General features: G+C 41.4%; 1 protein-coding gene across 2 annotated transcripts in view; it reads right to left on the bottom strand.

Moving 5' to 3' along the window:
- LOC107850342 (dehydrogenase/reductase SDR family member 7) overlaps window positions 1–14,893 on the bottom strand; it is a 52,010-nt gene that overhangs the window by 7,077 nt on the left and 30,040 nt on the right. For both annotated transcript variants that reach the window (XM_016694800.2, XM_016694804.2), the window contains one exon: window positions 9,622–9,705. In XM_016694800.2, coding sequence (XP_016550286.1) covers window positions 9,622–9,705 — 84 coding nt within the window. The remainder of the gene's footprint in view (window positions 1–9,621; window positions 9,706–14,893) is intronic.

Here is a 14,893-nt window from a genome sequence, read left to right as displayed (position 1 = left end):
CCCCCCCCCCCCCCGCGGCCAAACCTTGGCCCCCCTCCCACTCCCGCCCTCTCCTCATCCCCCGCCCCCACCACGGCCCCACTCCCCAACCCCCTCGGACATGACCTTAACCACCCATTACCGCCCACAGCCACAACTACACGAAAGTATAGGAAAATATACAGATATACACGATGGTAGTATCAAATCAGCAGCAAGGAAATACAAGGCTCACACAAATTCAAAGGAATACTCCCGAAACAAAACTATACTCAATTAGGGGGCAAACACCACCGGACTCAACACCCACCGCCCCAAATACAGGTTCCCAGCCAATAACCCAATCCAAAGCAGTGGAAGAAACGACCACAGCAAGAGAAATTTGTACTTTAAATCTACATCGAACATACATTGTTTATAAAGATTAAAGGGTTATTTTAGCAAGAGAAATTTGTACTTTAAATCTACATCTACATCTACAATATATTAAAAGAGTGAAGACCCTTAGAAATGTGATTCGAACTTTTTGCTCTTCATTAAAAGTCTTCGCAATATGCATCGTCTTTTCACACAAAAAAAAAAGTCTTTATTGGTTTTGGTTTCATCACTTTTCCACAAATTAAAAAAGCTGGAAAAGAAAGGTCCTTATGGTTTTGGTTTCGTAACTTCTCCACAAATTAAAAAAATTAGTTGACTTTTGATTTTGGGTGGGTTGGTTAACTTTTCCCTAAAAAATTTCTATGTTTTTTAAGTTTTACGTGATTCTCCTCCCCGAAAAAAAACCCCTCGCTGAAATAAGAATTTGATTTTGCCTTAGTTTCATATTTATGTATTTTGCCTTAGTTTCATATTTATGTAGGGTGTCATAATATTAAGCACATTAAAATTCAATTGATTTTTTGGTTTTATTTTGCAGACCATCTCAGACAAGTCACAAGTATGGCTTTCAGGTAATAAAGTTGTTTGGTTATTCTTTGATTTGATTATATTAATATTATTTCATCAACCGAGAATCTATCAAAAACAACCTCTTAGTAATAGTAGTTTAGGGGTAAGTTTAGTGTGTATATATATGTTGTCGTTGTCTATATTAATATGTTTGTAGGCCAAGAGTTCTGCTTTGAATGCCGACCTGCGGCCAACATTGGAGCAATAGGCATCTCACGTCCTCTGTTTTTTCTGCATATGCTCTTTGATCACTTATTGTTTGTAGAATTCTGTAATCATACTTATTTGTTGTTTTGGATTGTTGGGGTTTCGTTTTTCAATCAATTTTACTTGTTTGAATTTGTGTGAGTGATATCTATTGAAGAGGTGAAAGGATTTTGGTTGATTATTTGGAAACAGCCTCTAGTAGAAATGCAAGATAAGGCTACGTACAATACACCCTTGTGAAGGGGCCCTTTCCCGGACCCTACGCATAGCGGGAGCTTTAGTGCACCGGACTGTCCTTTTTAACAATTGCGCAAGGGTTCGTGCAACTTGCAATAGGCAACATGCAGAATCAAAATATCAGAAAATGGTATAATGGAAATAAAGTAGAGAATTTGCAAGTTCAAGCAGAGATTAAGAAATTCAAAATTCCCAAGTCAGGCACCAATTGGGTTGACAATTGTGAGTATTATTTTTTTAAAGATTTTACTACTGTCGGTTTTTATTCAGAATGTAGTAGTCTTCCTTCTCTTGATATTTTTTACCGCATCATGAGTTTTGAATGTTCTCTCCCCAGACCCCACTATGTGGGAATACACTGGGTTTGTTGTTATTGTATCGTGAGTTTTTGAATGTTATGAAGTGTTCTTCGCTGAACATTATTATGGAGATGGTCAATGACACAAACCAAAACAAGAAGTTAGGAAGAAAGTAACAATCATATGGACGGGAGATTTTTGTTATTTTTATTAATTTGATGATATGTTTATTTATTTGTATTGTATTGGTTTACGTTGTTGTGGATGTTAAATTTTTAGTTTGTAGTGTTGAAGCCCAAGAACAGCTAATGTTGAAGTTAGGGATGAAGTCCTCGATCAGGTTCTGTTAAGTGTTCCAAGCAAGACAATTAAGGGGATGAGAAAAGGAATTGTTGGTACGACAATAGATTTGGATTCAAATAATGCAATGCATGTACACTAAACTAGTATTTATTTATATATGATAAAGAGTATAATTTACAAAACTAACCGCCAAAATATAACAGCCAAATACAACACGCACACACAATATCCTTATTATTTTTCATCCAATACATTAGACATGGGGACTCTACATTATGTATGTATCCAAACACCTCATACCCATCTAGCAGACCTAGCTACCCAAATAGCAAAAGATCTCCTATTCATAGCAGCTTATACAAGAATAACCTCTAAAATTGAGACTGCTCCGGCAACCAACCTCCAACCTGGAAGTTCATCCACCATGTCCTTTATCTATAGACTAGAAGGCTTTGTTGGGGTTTGAGTACTTTACTGCATCGCTAATGCAATTTGAGCTTCAAAATTAGTAGTTTAACAAAATAGATGCCAAGCTAACGTTCCTTGTGCTGTATTCCTCCACATGAAACTTTCCAAATCCTTCACCATATTTTGCGACAAGGATTTTTCTTCTACTGTTTTCTTTATGATAAAAAAAGTAATAATTTGCAACCCCCACCCCACCCCACACACACATAATAACATTTATGTGTAGTTCGATTCTAATGTTAATTCCAGCGGACATAATACAAAATAAATCTTCCCATCTATATCTCACTGTTCGGCTAACCTAGCCTCCTCAGTCCCTCGGGTAACATAACTAGTACATCTACATAGTTTCAACAACAACAACAAACCCAGTGTATTCCCACAAAGTGGGGTCTGGAGAGGGTAAGATGTACGCAGTCCATACCACTACCTCCGAAGAAGTAGAGAGATTGTTTCCGATAGACCCCCGGCTCAAGATTACGAATAGTAAATAAGGGGGGATGGGTGACATAAAAGAAATCAGGAATAAGAAATGATAAAAATAGCAATCGTAGAAATACGAATGCTGGCAACACGAAATAGGACAAATAGGAACTAAGATATAAGAAATAGGGCACCCACCTATGTACACAGTCCTAGGGTTACTTCCCCAGCTACACAAGATCTCTCCTAACTGCATGCCACAATCCACACACTCACACTAGCCTTCTACCCTTATCCGCGCCCTCCACACCTTCTTATCTAGGGTCATGTCCTCATTCAGCTGAAGCTGCTCCATGTCATGTCTAATTACCTCCCTCCAGTATTTCTTCGGCATACCTCTACCCCTCCTGAAGCCATCCAAAGCTAACCTCTCACACCTACGAACTGGGGCATCCGCGCCTCTCCTCATCACACGCCCAAACCATCTCACCTTCCTTCCCACATTTTGTCCTCCACCGAAGTCACTCCCACCTTCTCCCGGATAATCTCATTCCTTACTCTGTCTCCTATAGTAAACCCACGCATCCAACGCAACATTCTCATTTCCGCCATCTTCAATTTTTGGATGTGGGGACGCTTGACTGGCCAACACTCCGCTCCATACAATATGGCCGGATGGGCTGCCACTCTATAGAATTTGTCTTTAAGCTTAAGGGGCACCTTCATATCACACAACACCCCCGAGGCGAGCCTCCACTTCATCCATCCTGCTCCAATACGCTTAGAGACATCCTCGTCAATCTCACCATTCCCCTGAATCGTAGACCCAAGATACTTAAAACTGTCCCTCTTACAAACGTCCTGCGAGTCCAACTTCACCACCACTTCGTCCTCCTGCCTCAAGTCACTAAACTTGCATTCCAAATATTCCGTCTTTGATCTACTCAACCTGAACCCCTTACACTCAAGGGTTTGCCTCCAGACCTCCAATTTGTCATTCACACCACCACTACCCCGCGTCTCATCAATCAGCACTACATCATCCGCAAATAACATACACTAAGGCACCTCGCCTTGAACACTCCGCGTCAACACGTCCATCACCAGCACAAAAAGGAACGGACTAAGAGTCGATCCTAGATGCAACCCTATCTCGATCGAAAACTGCTCTGAGTCTCCTCCCGCCGTCCTCACCCGGGTCTTCCCTCCATCATACATGTCCTTAATAGCTCTGATGTACGCCACCGGAACCCCTCTCACCTCCAAGCATCTCCAAAGAACCTCCCTCGGGACTCTATCATACACCTTTTCTAGGTCGATAAACACCATGTGTTAATCCCTCTTCTTTTCTCTATACTGCTCCACCAATCTCCTCACCAGGTGGATTGCCTCTGTCGTCGAGCGACCAGGCATAAATCTAAACTGATTCTCCGAAACGGACACGACCCTCCTCAACCTCCGCTCAACCACTCTCTCCCAATTCTTTATAGTATGACTCAACAACTTAATACCCCTATAGTTGTTGCAACTCTGGATGTCACCTTTGATTTTATATAACGAAATTATCGTACTTCATCTCCAAGCCTCAGGCATTCTCGTAGTCTTGAAAATGCCGTTAAACAAATCAGTCAACCACCTCAAACCCGCCCCACCAACATACTTCCAATAATCCACCGGAATCTCGTCTGGCCCCGTCGCCCTACCTCTCCGCATCTTACGAATAGCCTCTCTAACCTCTCAACCTTGAAATGCCTACAGTAACTGAAATCACGGCTCTTCTCCGAGTGCTTCAGCTCCCCTAACTCAATTCCTTTGTCCGCCTCCTCGTTCAAAAAGCTATGAAAGTACTCCTACCATCTCCTCTTAATGTGAACATCCTCCACTAAAACACTACCATACTCCTCCTTAATGCACTTCACTTAATCGAGGTCACGGCCCTTCCGCTCCCTAACATTAGCAAGCCTATACAACCTCTTTTCCCCACCTTGCTCCTCTAACCCCGCATACAAGCTCTCGAACGCTGCCGACTAAGCAGTCGTAACTGCTAACTTAGCCTCCTTCCTTGCTACTTTGTAAACCTCCCCATTCACCCGCTTCTCCTCTTCATCTTTACTCCCAATCAACTTAACATGTGCCTCCTTCTTAATCTCCACTTTCTTCTTCACATCTTCATTCCACCACTAGTCCACCTTATGGCATCCTGCCCGGCCCCTCGAAACTCCCAACACTTCTCTAACAGTCTCTGTGATACAGCTGGTCGCCCTCTCCCACATAACATCCACGTCCCCCCTGCACTCCCAGAACCGGAAACCCCTCACTTTTTCCCCTATCTCCAATGCACTAACGGGGTCAAGCTACCCCACTTAATTCTAGGACGACCCTCCCCGGATCTTCTTTTCTTGCACTTCTTAATAGACAAGTCCATCACTAGAAGCCTGTGTTGGGTCAAAAGATGCTTACTCGGAATAACTTTACAGTCCTTACATACCGCCCTGTCCCCCTTCCTAAGCAGTAGAAAGTCAATTTGAGTCTTAGCTATCACGCTTCGGGAGGTAATCAGGTGATCCTTCTTCTAAAAAAAACTCGAATTCACTACCACCAACCCAAAAGCCCTTGCAAAATCCAACAGAGCAGCTCCCTCACCATTCCTGTCACCAAAACCAAAACCTCCATGCACATCATCGTAGCCTCCCGGTAATACCCCCAATGTGGCCATTGAAGCCCCCTGATATGACAATCTTCTCCGACCTAGGCACGCTTCTCACCACCTCGTCCAAATCCTCCCAAAATCTCGCTTTCACCTCCTCTTCCAAGCCCACCTGCGGCGTATACACACTACACACATGCAGCATAGAACCCCCTATGACCAACTTAATCTTCATCAGCCTATCACTGACCCTCTTAACCTCCACCACCTGACATCTCAGCTCTTCATCCACTAAGACGCCCACTCCATTCCGACGCCCCTCACTCCCTGAGTACCATAGCTTGTACCCATCCACATCCCTAGCCTTAGATCCTACCCACCTAGTCTCCTGAACACACGCAATATTAATCCTCTTCTTCTTAAGAATCTTTACCAGTTCTACGGACTTACCGTGAAAGGTCCCAATGTTCCAAGACCCTACCCTCAACCTATCTACTCTCGCCTCTCGCGTACCTCTAAAACCCCTCACCAAACCCGCCCTAACACCCGACATATACCCTACACCCACCCCCGCCCCCCCCCCCCTCCCCCCCCCCAAAACAGCCCTCACCCTCAACCCCCTCCCAAAACAGCCCTCGCCCCCAACCCCCTCGGACATGACCCTAATCCACCATCAACCCCTCCAGCCACTACTCAAAACCAAAACAAAGCACCAACAAACAAACGGACAAAGCCATAATACGAAAACAGTAGGAAAAGGCACTCACAAAGTACACTAATCGTCCTAGTAGCCATAGTAGCCAGAACAACACAACAATAACAATAACAACAATAATACAACAAAAACCACTAATAGGCTAAGTATCCAATCACCACTTTAATATCTACATAGTTTAATTATTAAATACATCAGCAATATTTTGTTTTTACTTGACAATAGTAAAAACAAAAATATAAGTACCAGAAAAAAACTATCAACTTGAAAGCCCCGCATCTTTAAGAATGACTCGCTCTCAATTATACACAATATTTGTTTAGATTGACCACAATAGTGGGCTACTGAAATTCTAGTAGAGTGTTTAAGCTCGGATAAAGTATGTGGAGACCTAACCATCTAGAAGTGCTTTTCCTGGATTCATGACTAATGAGTTCCAACTTTCAAATGCACTAAAAGAATTTTATAAATGTTATTTTTTGCTCTCCTGCATGAGGGGACTAGCGTGTGCAAGTGTCACCATATTTATGAATTTCATGAGACGAATGCTTGTACTTAATTTCATATGTTTAAGAAATTATGATCATGAGATCAAACGAAGGAAAGGAGATAAAAATGATTTAATTTTCACATATGATGATTACGTTTTTTTCTTGGCCTAGGGTCTATACGATTACATTTGGTATATTGTTGATGATAAATCTTTATTCTAATAAGTCAAATGGTTGTATTGGTGATGTTTTGGGATAAACAATTAGAGAACTGAGTGGCTACCTAGACCTATAGGTTCAATGCCCCAGAATCACACATGCTGCCTATAGGTTCAATGCCCCAGAATCACACATGCTGCCTATAGGTTCAATGCCCCAGAATCACACATGCTGGAGTAGGATTATGTTTATCCACTACATGATACTAGTGGTATGCTTGGATTCATATCAGGGCTTGCTAGTATACCCTATCCTACTTGTACGACATTATGCGTACGTGTAGTTCCCAACTGATCGGGGAAAATGGGTTGGTCGTCAAGATGTACATATGGGATATTACGTCTCTAGATGAAACTTCCCAAGGTTGTTTATGACCTACAGGCAACATATAATTTGGGAAAAAACGACTTCTAAATGATTTACAATGTGTATGTTGTTATTTGAGATTTTTTCGATACATAAAGCATATGACTTTGAGGTTAAAAGTGCATGATATCTTAATTACTTTTTCACCCCTTAAAGGGGTATCTATGAAGGTTATTGAACTGCTTAGTTTTAAAGTCCCGAAGTACAGGCAGAGAATGCAATTTAAGGATCACCTTCTCCTACTAGTGGTGAGCCTCACGCTTCCACCATTGGTGCTAGAGTTGTTATTTCGTTTTGTCAATTGTATAATAATATTGAAATTTAGAGGCAAAGCTCCATGTACTTATTAGTGGGTGTAGTTCGGTTGTGAACCTACAACTTGTGTTGTGTATGTCCCATGGAATTGATGTTGGATGAATTGACACGTCACATTCAAGATTAGATGCCATGGTGTGTGTTATTTCAGATGACATAATACTAATTGATGAAACTCGCGACAAAGTTGATGCTAGAGGGAGGTTTAAAGACAGACTTTGAAGCCTGAAGGGTTCAAGTTGAGAAGGACCAAAACTGAATACTTAGTGCAAGTTCAATGTTATAATGCCGAAGCGCGTGTAACTAAATCTTTATTCACAAGTCGTCCCCAAGAAAAGATGTTTCAAGTTTCTTGGGTCTACTATTCAAGGAAATGAGAAGATCAACGATGATGTCACATACCATATTGGGCCAAGGTTGGCAAAATGGAGGCTCGCCTCTAAGGTCTTATGTGATAAGAATGTAATACCAAAGCCTAAAGGTAAGTTTAACAGAGTGGTGGTTAGACAGACTATGGTTTACGGGGCGGAGTATTACCTAGTTAAGAACTCTCATGTTTAAAAGATAGGAGTTGCAGAAATGAGGATACTGAGGGAGATATGAGGGCATACTAGGAGAGACAAGATTATGAATAAAGATATTTAAGACAAGTTGGGGGTGGCTTCTGTAGTAGACAAGATGAGGGCAATGATATTAAGAGGAGGAATTTAGATGCCCCAGTGAGGAGGTTGGTTATGGGGAGCTTTACGAAAGATAAGAGGTAGGCCAAAAAAGCATGTGGGAGAGGTGATTAATTAGGACATGGTGCATCTTTTCCTTACTAGGTCTCCGTCGGGGACAACTTCCAAATTATAGAATCATTCCTCCTTTGATTCATGATCCTTGCAGCTAAATTAATCCCACGTGTGTCAGGACCTAAACCGCGGTGGTGCTCTTCTACAACTTCTACACAAGCTCCTCCATTTCCGGAATCATAAAAGGACGCTTTTCCAAGCATTTGGTGGAACCGATGGACTACACTTGCTTCTTGATAGATGTGTTAGACAGAGGGCTCATGGTACCCGCTGCCCCCACCCCCCCACCCCTCTCTCTTCCTACTCTGCTTTGAGAATTGTGTGAACGGAGAGTGGGCAAAAAAAAAGAAGCTCCTCATACGGAGTCACACACTTACTTGAGCAGTATCCCCTGGGGCCGGAAAAATAACAGATAAAGACAAATCTTTACTGGACATGACCTTAGCCAGGAAGTTCTGGAGGTCATAAATTAGAATGGTAGCTTAGTAGATAGTTGAGCGTCGTCCCATTGTCCAGTGATAGAGGTTTTTCCTTGCATATCAATAGTACTAGCACCATTCGCATAGTTTCTAGTCCCTCAGATTTCTTTTTGTGTTTCGGCTATTAGTTTGTTTTGTTGTGGTTACTGTTCCTTTACTTTGTATGCTTTAGAATGCTTCCCCTATTATTTGCGATGTCTTCACTACTGTTTTCTCCATTTAAATTTGCCTTGATATGTGTTACCTGAGTAGAGAGTCTTTCAAAAACAACCTCTCTACCTCCCCGAAGTAGGGGTAAGGTCTACATATACTCTGCCATCCCCAGACCCCACTTGTGAAATTTCACTGGGTATGTTGTTTTTGTAGTTGGAAACAGATGTTTGTGGTTTTGATAGTTTGAGATACAGGGTTCACTTAGTAGGGTTAGTTTACTAAGTGCCAGTAGCATACCCATAAAAATTAGGTCATGACAGTATCTACATCTATAACTATCCCCCATCACCACCCATCAAAAGGAGAAGAATGAAAGTACAGGATAAAGATAAATAGATATGATATCACTCGCACATTCTCTTCACAAGAAAAATTAGCTACACATCAATGACAAATTTTATGGCATCTAGTCCAGCATATACATCCTAGCAGATTTAAAATTACAATAAATGTGTCAGAACCTCAATGATTAATGAAATTCTCAGAACACGAATCCCAATTAAATATCTTGATCAAACCTGATAAGATATCCAAGCTTCCTTGATACCGTGGGTGGCAGCAACAATGGTCAGCTCCGCACACCTTTCTGATGATACACGCCGCTATATATAATTTTAAGATAAAAGAGTTAACTGGACAATTTGCGAAAATTATTCACATGCTCCAAATGTTTCGGAAAGAAGGAAAAATAAACTTGTTACTGGGAGCAGAGAAGATATTTATATAGAGTTCAAATCAGATGAATTATTCTCTATGTAGTCAGAGCACCACAGCAGCGATTTATTGTTGCAGAGGCTTCATAAGAGACTGATTAAAGCTTAACGTCATGTGCTCCCATTCAAAAATACTCAAAAAGTCTCGAAAGCGTGTGTAGCCATTACAATCATCACATAAATACAAATATCAATATAAGGTTTGGGTTTTGCTCCTATGAAGGATTGCTTTGGTACCAAATGACATCTTTTCTTGTTGCGATAAGACAGGAGGAGAGAGAAAAAAGAGACTAGGGAACTGAAGACTATTGGATGAGAGCGGGAGAGAGAATGAGAACAGAGGAATCTCGAAGTAAATAAATTTGTTAACTATCGTCCTCCAGTTACACCTTCACAGCACATACCAGTACAGTACAGCTGCTTTGAAATGGATTTACACAAACACAACTACACATAAATTAACCACTTGGTAGAGTGCTAAAGGAAAAAGATACATTTTTGGAGTTTTGACTCCATTTTAAAATCAAAGGATCATAAACCCAATATTAATGTTCCAAGGAAAAGGACAAACTCGTACCCATTGTTTCATCACATTATGCTTCATGATATTGTCACAAATCACAATGAAGAAATACAATGAGAAAAAAGAATTATGGGGAAAGCTCCAAATCAATGTGTATGGTTCATCTTTGTGAAGCCCCCATTTATCTTAACGATCCCTAAAGTACTTGAGTTAAACACCCCTTCAAAGAAAATACGTAGTAAGATTGATTTATATGTCTTAAGTTGGTAAAAATGCTTAAATAGATGTTAAAGGATGATATGAAATAAAGCTATGAGAGTACAATTGGTAAAACATATAAGAAAAGGAAGAAATGTGTTGGATGCCAAGTATAGGAAACAACTTATTTATGCTCCAATACATGACCGCCACACGCTCTAGAATTTGGCCCAAGTGAAGAGAACATATTAATTGTGCTCCAAACAAAACCACCATGCGGCCACATGTAGGTAAAAAAATTCTGATTTTGGAACAATCATTTATTTGAAAGTTTTGAGCATTGGGTCTTCTCCACAAAGCAAATATGACTGGGGGCAAAGTCTCACACTTAAAGGTGAGTATGATGGGCCTTTTCAAGATTATTTTACGCTATTAATCCTACTTTAACATGGATTTTGCGCCAAAATACATAGATTCTACTATTGAAGCTTCAAGATTTGGTTAGAACACCCATTTGGGAATTGCCAAGTGCACACTGAGGTACTACTCGCCATTATCAGTACTAGATTATGATTGTTACCACGATCTTAAGCCAAGTTAGCGGCTTGAAGGGAATTGAACAAACCTAAGTTTTACACTGATGGAATTCATTGAGGAATTGACGAAAAAGTGGAATGCTTATTATTGGTGATGAATTTTATGATTGGGAACATTATTAAACATGATTCTAAACCATTGGAATATTAAGAATAGAGCAGGTAAGCTTGATTTCCAGGTAATAGAGGAAAAACTGATAAATTAGAGAATTTGAACTGATGTTCCTAAGTCAAAGTGAACAAAGTTGAACTCGTTGAACCGTTTTATCAGGTGAAGCGTGAATCGTAATTTGGATCGTCTTGAAGGACACAAAAAGTTGAAGTTAAGTGTATAGATCAAGATAAGTTGAGGCTTTCTCTCCTAATAGAGAATTCTGGTAGAACCCACGTAATATATATGTTTGGTAAAATGCCTAAGGAAAATTTTGTTATGATTTAGTACAGTTCAATCCATTCCTACTCGGTACAGTCTTACATGAAAATGTGACGGTATGATTTGCAATATTTGTTGCTCAGTATTACTTGTATGATACTATGCTTAAGTCTTTAGCAAATCATATGTTTATTGTTTACATGTATCACTGCTTGCCATGTTCCATTGTTGTGATAATTGTATTCAGTTCAACATTCAAGTTCAGCATTCAGTGCAGTGCATTAATGTGACAACATTCATACAGGAGAGCGAGCCAACCTCTTGTGTAGGTGCCGTGCCACAAGGGTCAGGATTAGCTTACACACTCATAGGGTGATTGATTGTTGAGGAAATAGGCTTATACTCCTCGTGCATGTTGTCAGGCCTCACGTATGCAGGGGCACAATTACATGTTTACTGGAACTACATCTCACGTAGTCCTCATAGACATAGGGTGCATTGCCAGTTCTCATACGCAAGATCACAGTGTGAAAAAATCATTTAATCAGAAAAGTTAATTCTTTAAACTCAGTTATCAGCTTGACATCAGTTTTCATACTTTATATGATTTCATGTTTACTTGTGAAACATGTTACTTTGTTCATTATCCCTATAGGTGAGCATCTTACACTGCCAACCATCAACTCTTTTTACCACTTTTGTAACCATATTATCAAAGTAGAGATCTTTTCCTACTCTAATAAACGGGCAACCAAAGTAAAAGGGTAGTTTTTTTTTTTTTCCAAAAAACTAGTACACTGTCTCATCCTGTTGATTCTATAAGCACTAGCCTTAGGGTTAGTAAGAAGTTTTTGTTCTTATTAACTTCCTGCCCTGATCCTGAAGCTTTCTCATAGTTGTTGATCTGCTTCATGATGAGCTTAACAGATCTACTGTTACCATTACTGAAATTAACAATATCATCAGCATATGCCAAATGGTTAATCTGAGGACCTCTTTGATGCATAGAGAAAGGAATAAAATTACCACGAGTATGTGAACTATTTAAAGTTCTAGAAAGGACCTCAGTACCCAAAATAAATAAAGAAGGGGACGGAGGATCACGCTGTTTTAAACCTTGAGCGGAAGAGAAAAACCATTTCTAGATCCATTAATCAAAATAGAATACCATACATTAGAAATTAAAGTCCACACTAGGTTTATCCAATTATCAGAGAAGCCAAATCTTTTAAGAATATCCATAAGAAAATTCCAAGCCATTCTATCATATGCCTTAGCCATATCTAATTTAATGACAATACTATCACCAGTATTGTGCTTAGACATACCATGAATTATTTCTTGAGCAACCATGACATTTTCAGTAATTAATCTGTCAGGAAGGAACCCACATTGATTAACAGAAATAGGGAGTGCTCCTGAATCACTCCCTATTTATACTATTTCTACTATTGATCCCTACATTGGTACTATTAACCTGTTAGAAAGCATTTTTCTAGAACCCCAAATTGTGACTCGATTTTTAATGAAGTAACAACAACAACAACAAACCCAGTGTATTCCCACTTAGTGGGGTCTGGGGGGGGGTAAGATGTACGCAGTCCATACCTCTACCTCTGATGAAGTAGAAAGGCTGTTTCCGAAAGACCCCCGGCTCAAGTCACGAGATATCACACAAACACATAGTACAGCACAGCAGCAGATGACATAACATAGATACGGCACCCATAGGGAATATAAAACAGAGTAAAGCAGGATTGCAGGAATATAAAGCAGAGGAAAGCACCCAGATTCGTAATAAACATGGAACACGGAACACGAAACACTGAATACAGAATCATAACAGGAATACACCCCCACCAATTAATTCCCTACACTAGCGACCCGAACTGGCCCTAATCCTCTGCCGTAATTCGCATCTTCCAGACCTTCCTATCTAGGGTCATGTCCTCGGTGAGCTGTAACTGTTCCATGTCCCGCCTAATCACCTCACCCCAGTACTTCTTCGGTCTACCTCTACCCCGTCTAAAACCATCCAACGCTAGCCTCTCACACCTACGGACCGGGGCATCCATGCCCCTCCTCTTCATGTGTCCGAACCATCTCAATCGTGCTTCCCGCATCTTACACTCCACTGAAGTCACACCAACCTTCTCCCGGATAGTCTCATTCCAAACTCTATCCCCTCGGGTCAGTCCACACATCCAGCGCAACATCCGCATTTCTGCCACCTTCATTTTTTGGATGTGGGAGTTCTTAACTGGCCAACACTCCGCTCCATACAGCAAGGCCGGACGGACTACCACCCTATAGAATTTGCCTTTAAGCTTGGGCGGCACCTTCTTATCACACAGCACCCCTGATGCGAGTTTCCACTTCATCCATCCCGCCCCAATACGGTGCGAGACATCCTCGTCAATCTCACCGTTACTCTGGATCACGGACCCGAGATACTTGAACTTATCCCTCTTCCCTACCTCCTGTGCTTCTAGCCTCACTACTACCTCATTCTCCCGCCTCACGTCATTAAACTTACATTCCACATACTCTGTCTTGGTTCTGCTCACCCTGAACCCTTTAGACTCCAGAGTTTGCCTCCACAACTCTAATTTGTCATTCACACCCCGTCGAGTCTCATCTATCAGGACTACATCGTCTGCAAAAAACATACACCACGGCACCTCCCCTTGGATACGCCGCGTCAACACATCCATTACTAACGCAAACAAAAAGGGACTAAGAGTAGATCCCTGATGCAATCCTGTCAGGACAGTGAAATGCTCTGAGTCTCCTCCCGCCGTCCTCACCTGGGTTTTCGCTCCCTCATACATATCCTTAATTACTCGTATATATGCCTGCGGTACTCCACTCACCTCCAAGCATCTCCAAAGCACTTCCCTGGGGACTTTGTCGTACGCCTTTTCCAGGTCGATGAACACCATGTGCAGATCCTTCTTCCTCTCCCTATACTGCTCCACCAACCTCCGTACCAGGTGGATTGCCTCCGTCGTCGAGCGGCCGGGCATAAATCCGAACTGGTTTTCCGAAATAGACACTATCCGTCTCAGCCTCACCTCGACCACTCTCTCCCATATCTTCATAGAGTGACTCAGTAACTTAATCCCCCTGTAGTTATTGCAACACTGAATGTCCCCCTTATTCTTATAGAGGGGGATCATGGTACTCCACCTCCACGCCTCGGGCATCTTTGCCGTCCTGAAAATTTCATTGAACAATGCAGTCAACCACCTTACACCAGCCTCTCCAACGAACTTCCAAAACTCCACCGGTATCTCATCCGGCCCCGTCGCCCTACCCCTTCGCATCCTGCGGACTGCCTGTCTAACCTCGTCTACCTTAAAACGTCTACAATAGCTAAAATCCCGA

This window comes from Capsicum annuum, chromosome 12, assembly GCF_002878395.1.
Source record: "Capsicum annuum cultivar UCD-10X-F1 chromosome 12, UCD10Xv1.1, whole genome shotgun sequence".
Classification (NCBI taxonomy): domain Eukaryota; kingdom Viridiplantae; phylum Streptophyta; class Magnoliopsida; order Solanales; family Solanaceae; genus Capsicum; species Capsicum annuum.
Note: the sequence above shows the minus strand (reverse complement) of the source record. Positions and strands in the feature narration are given on the sequence as shown.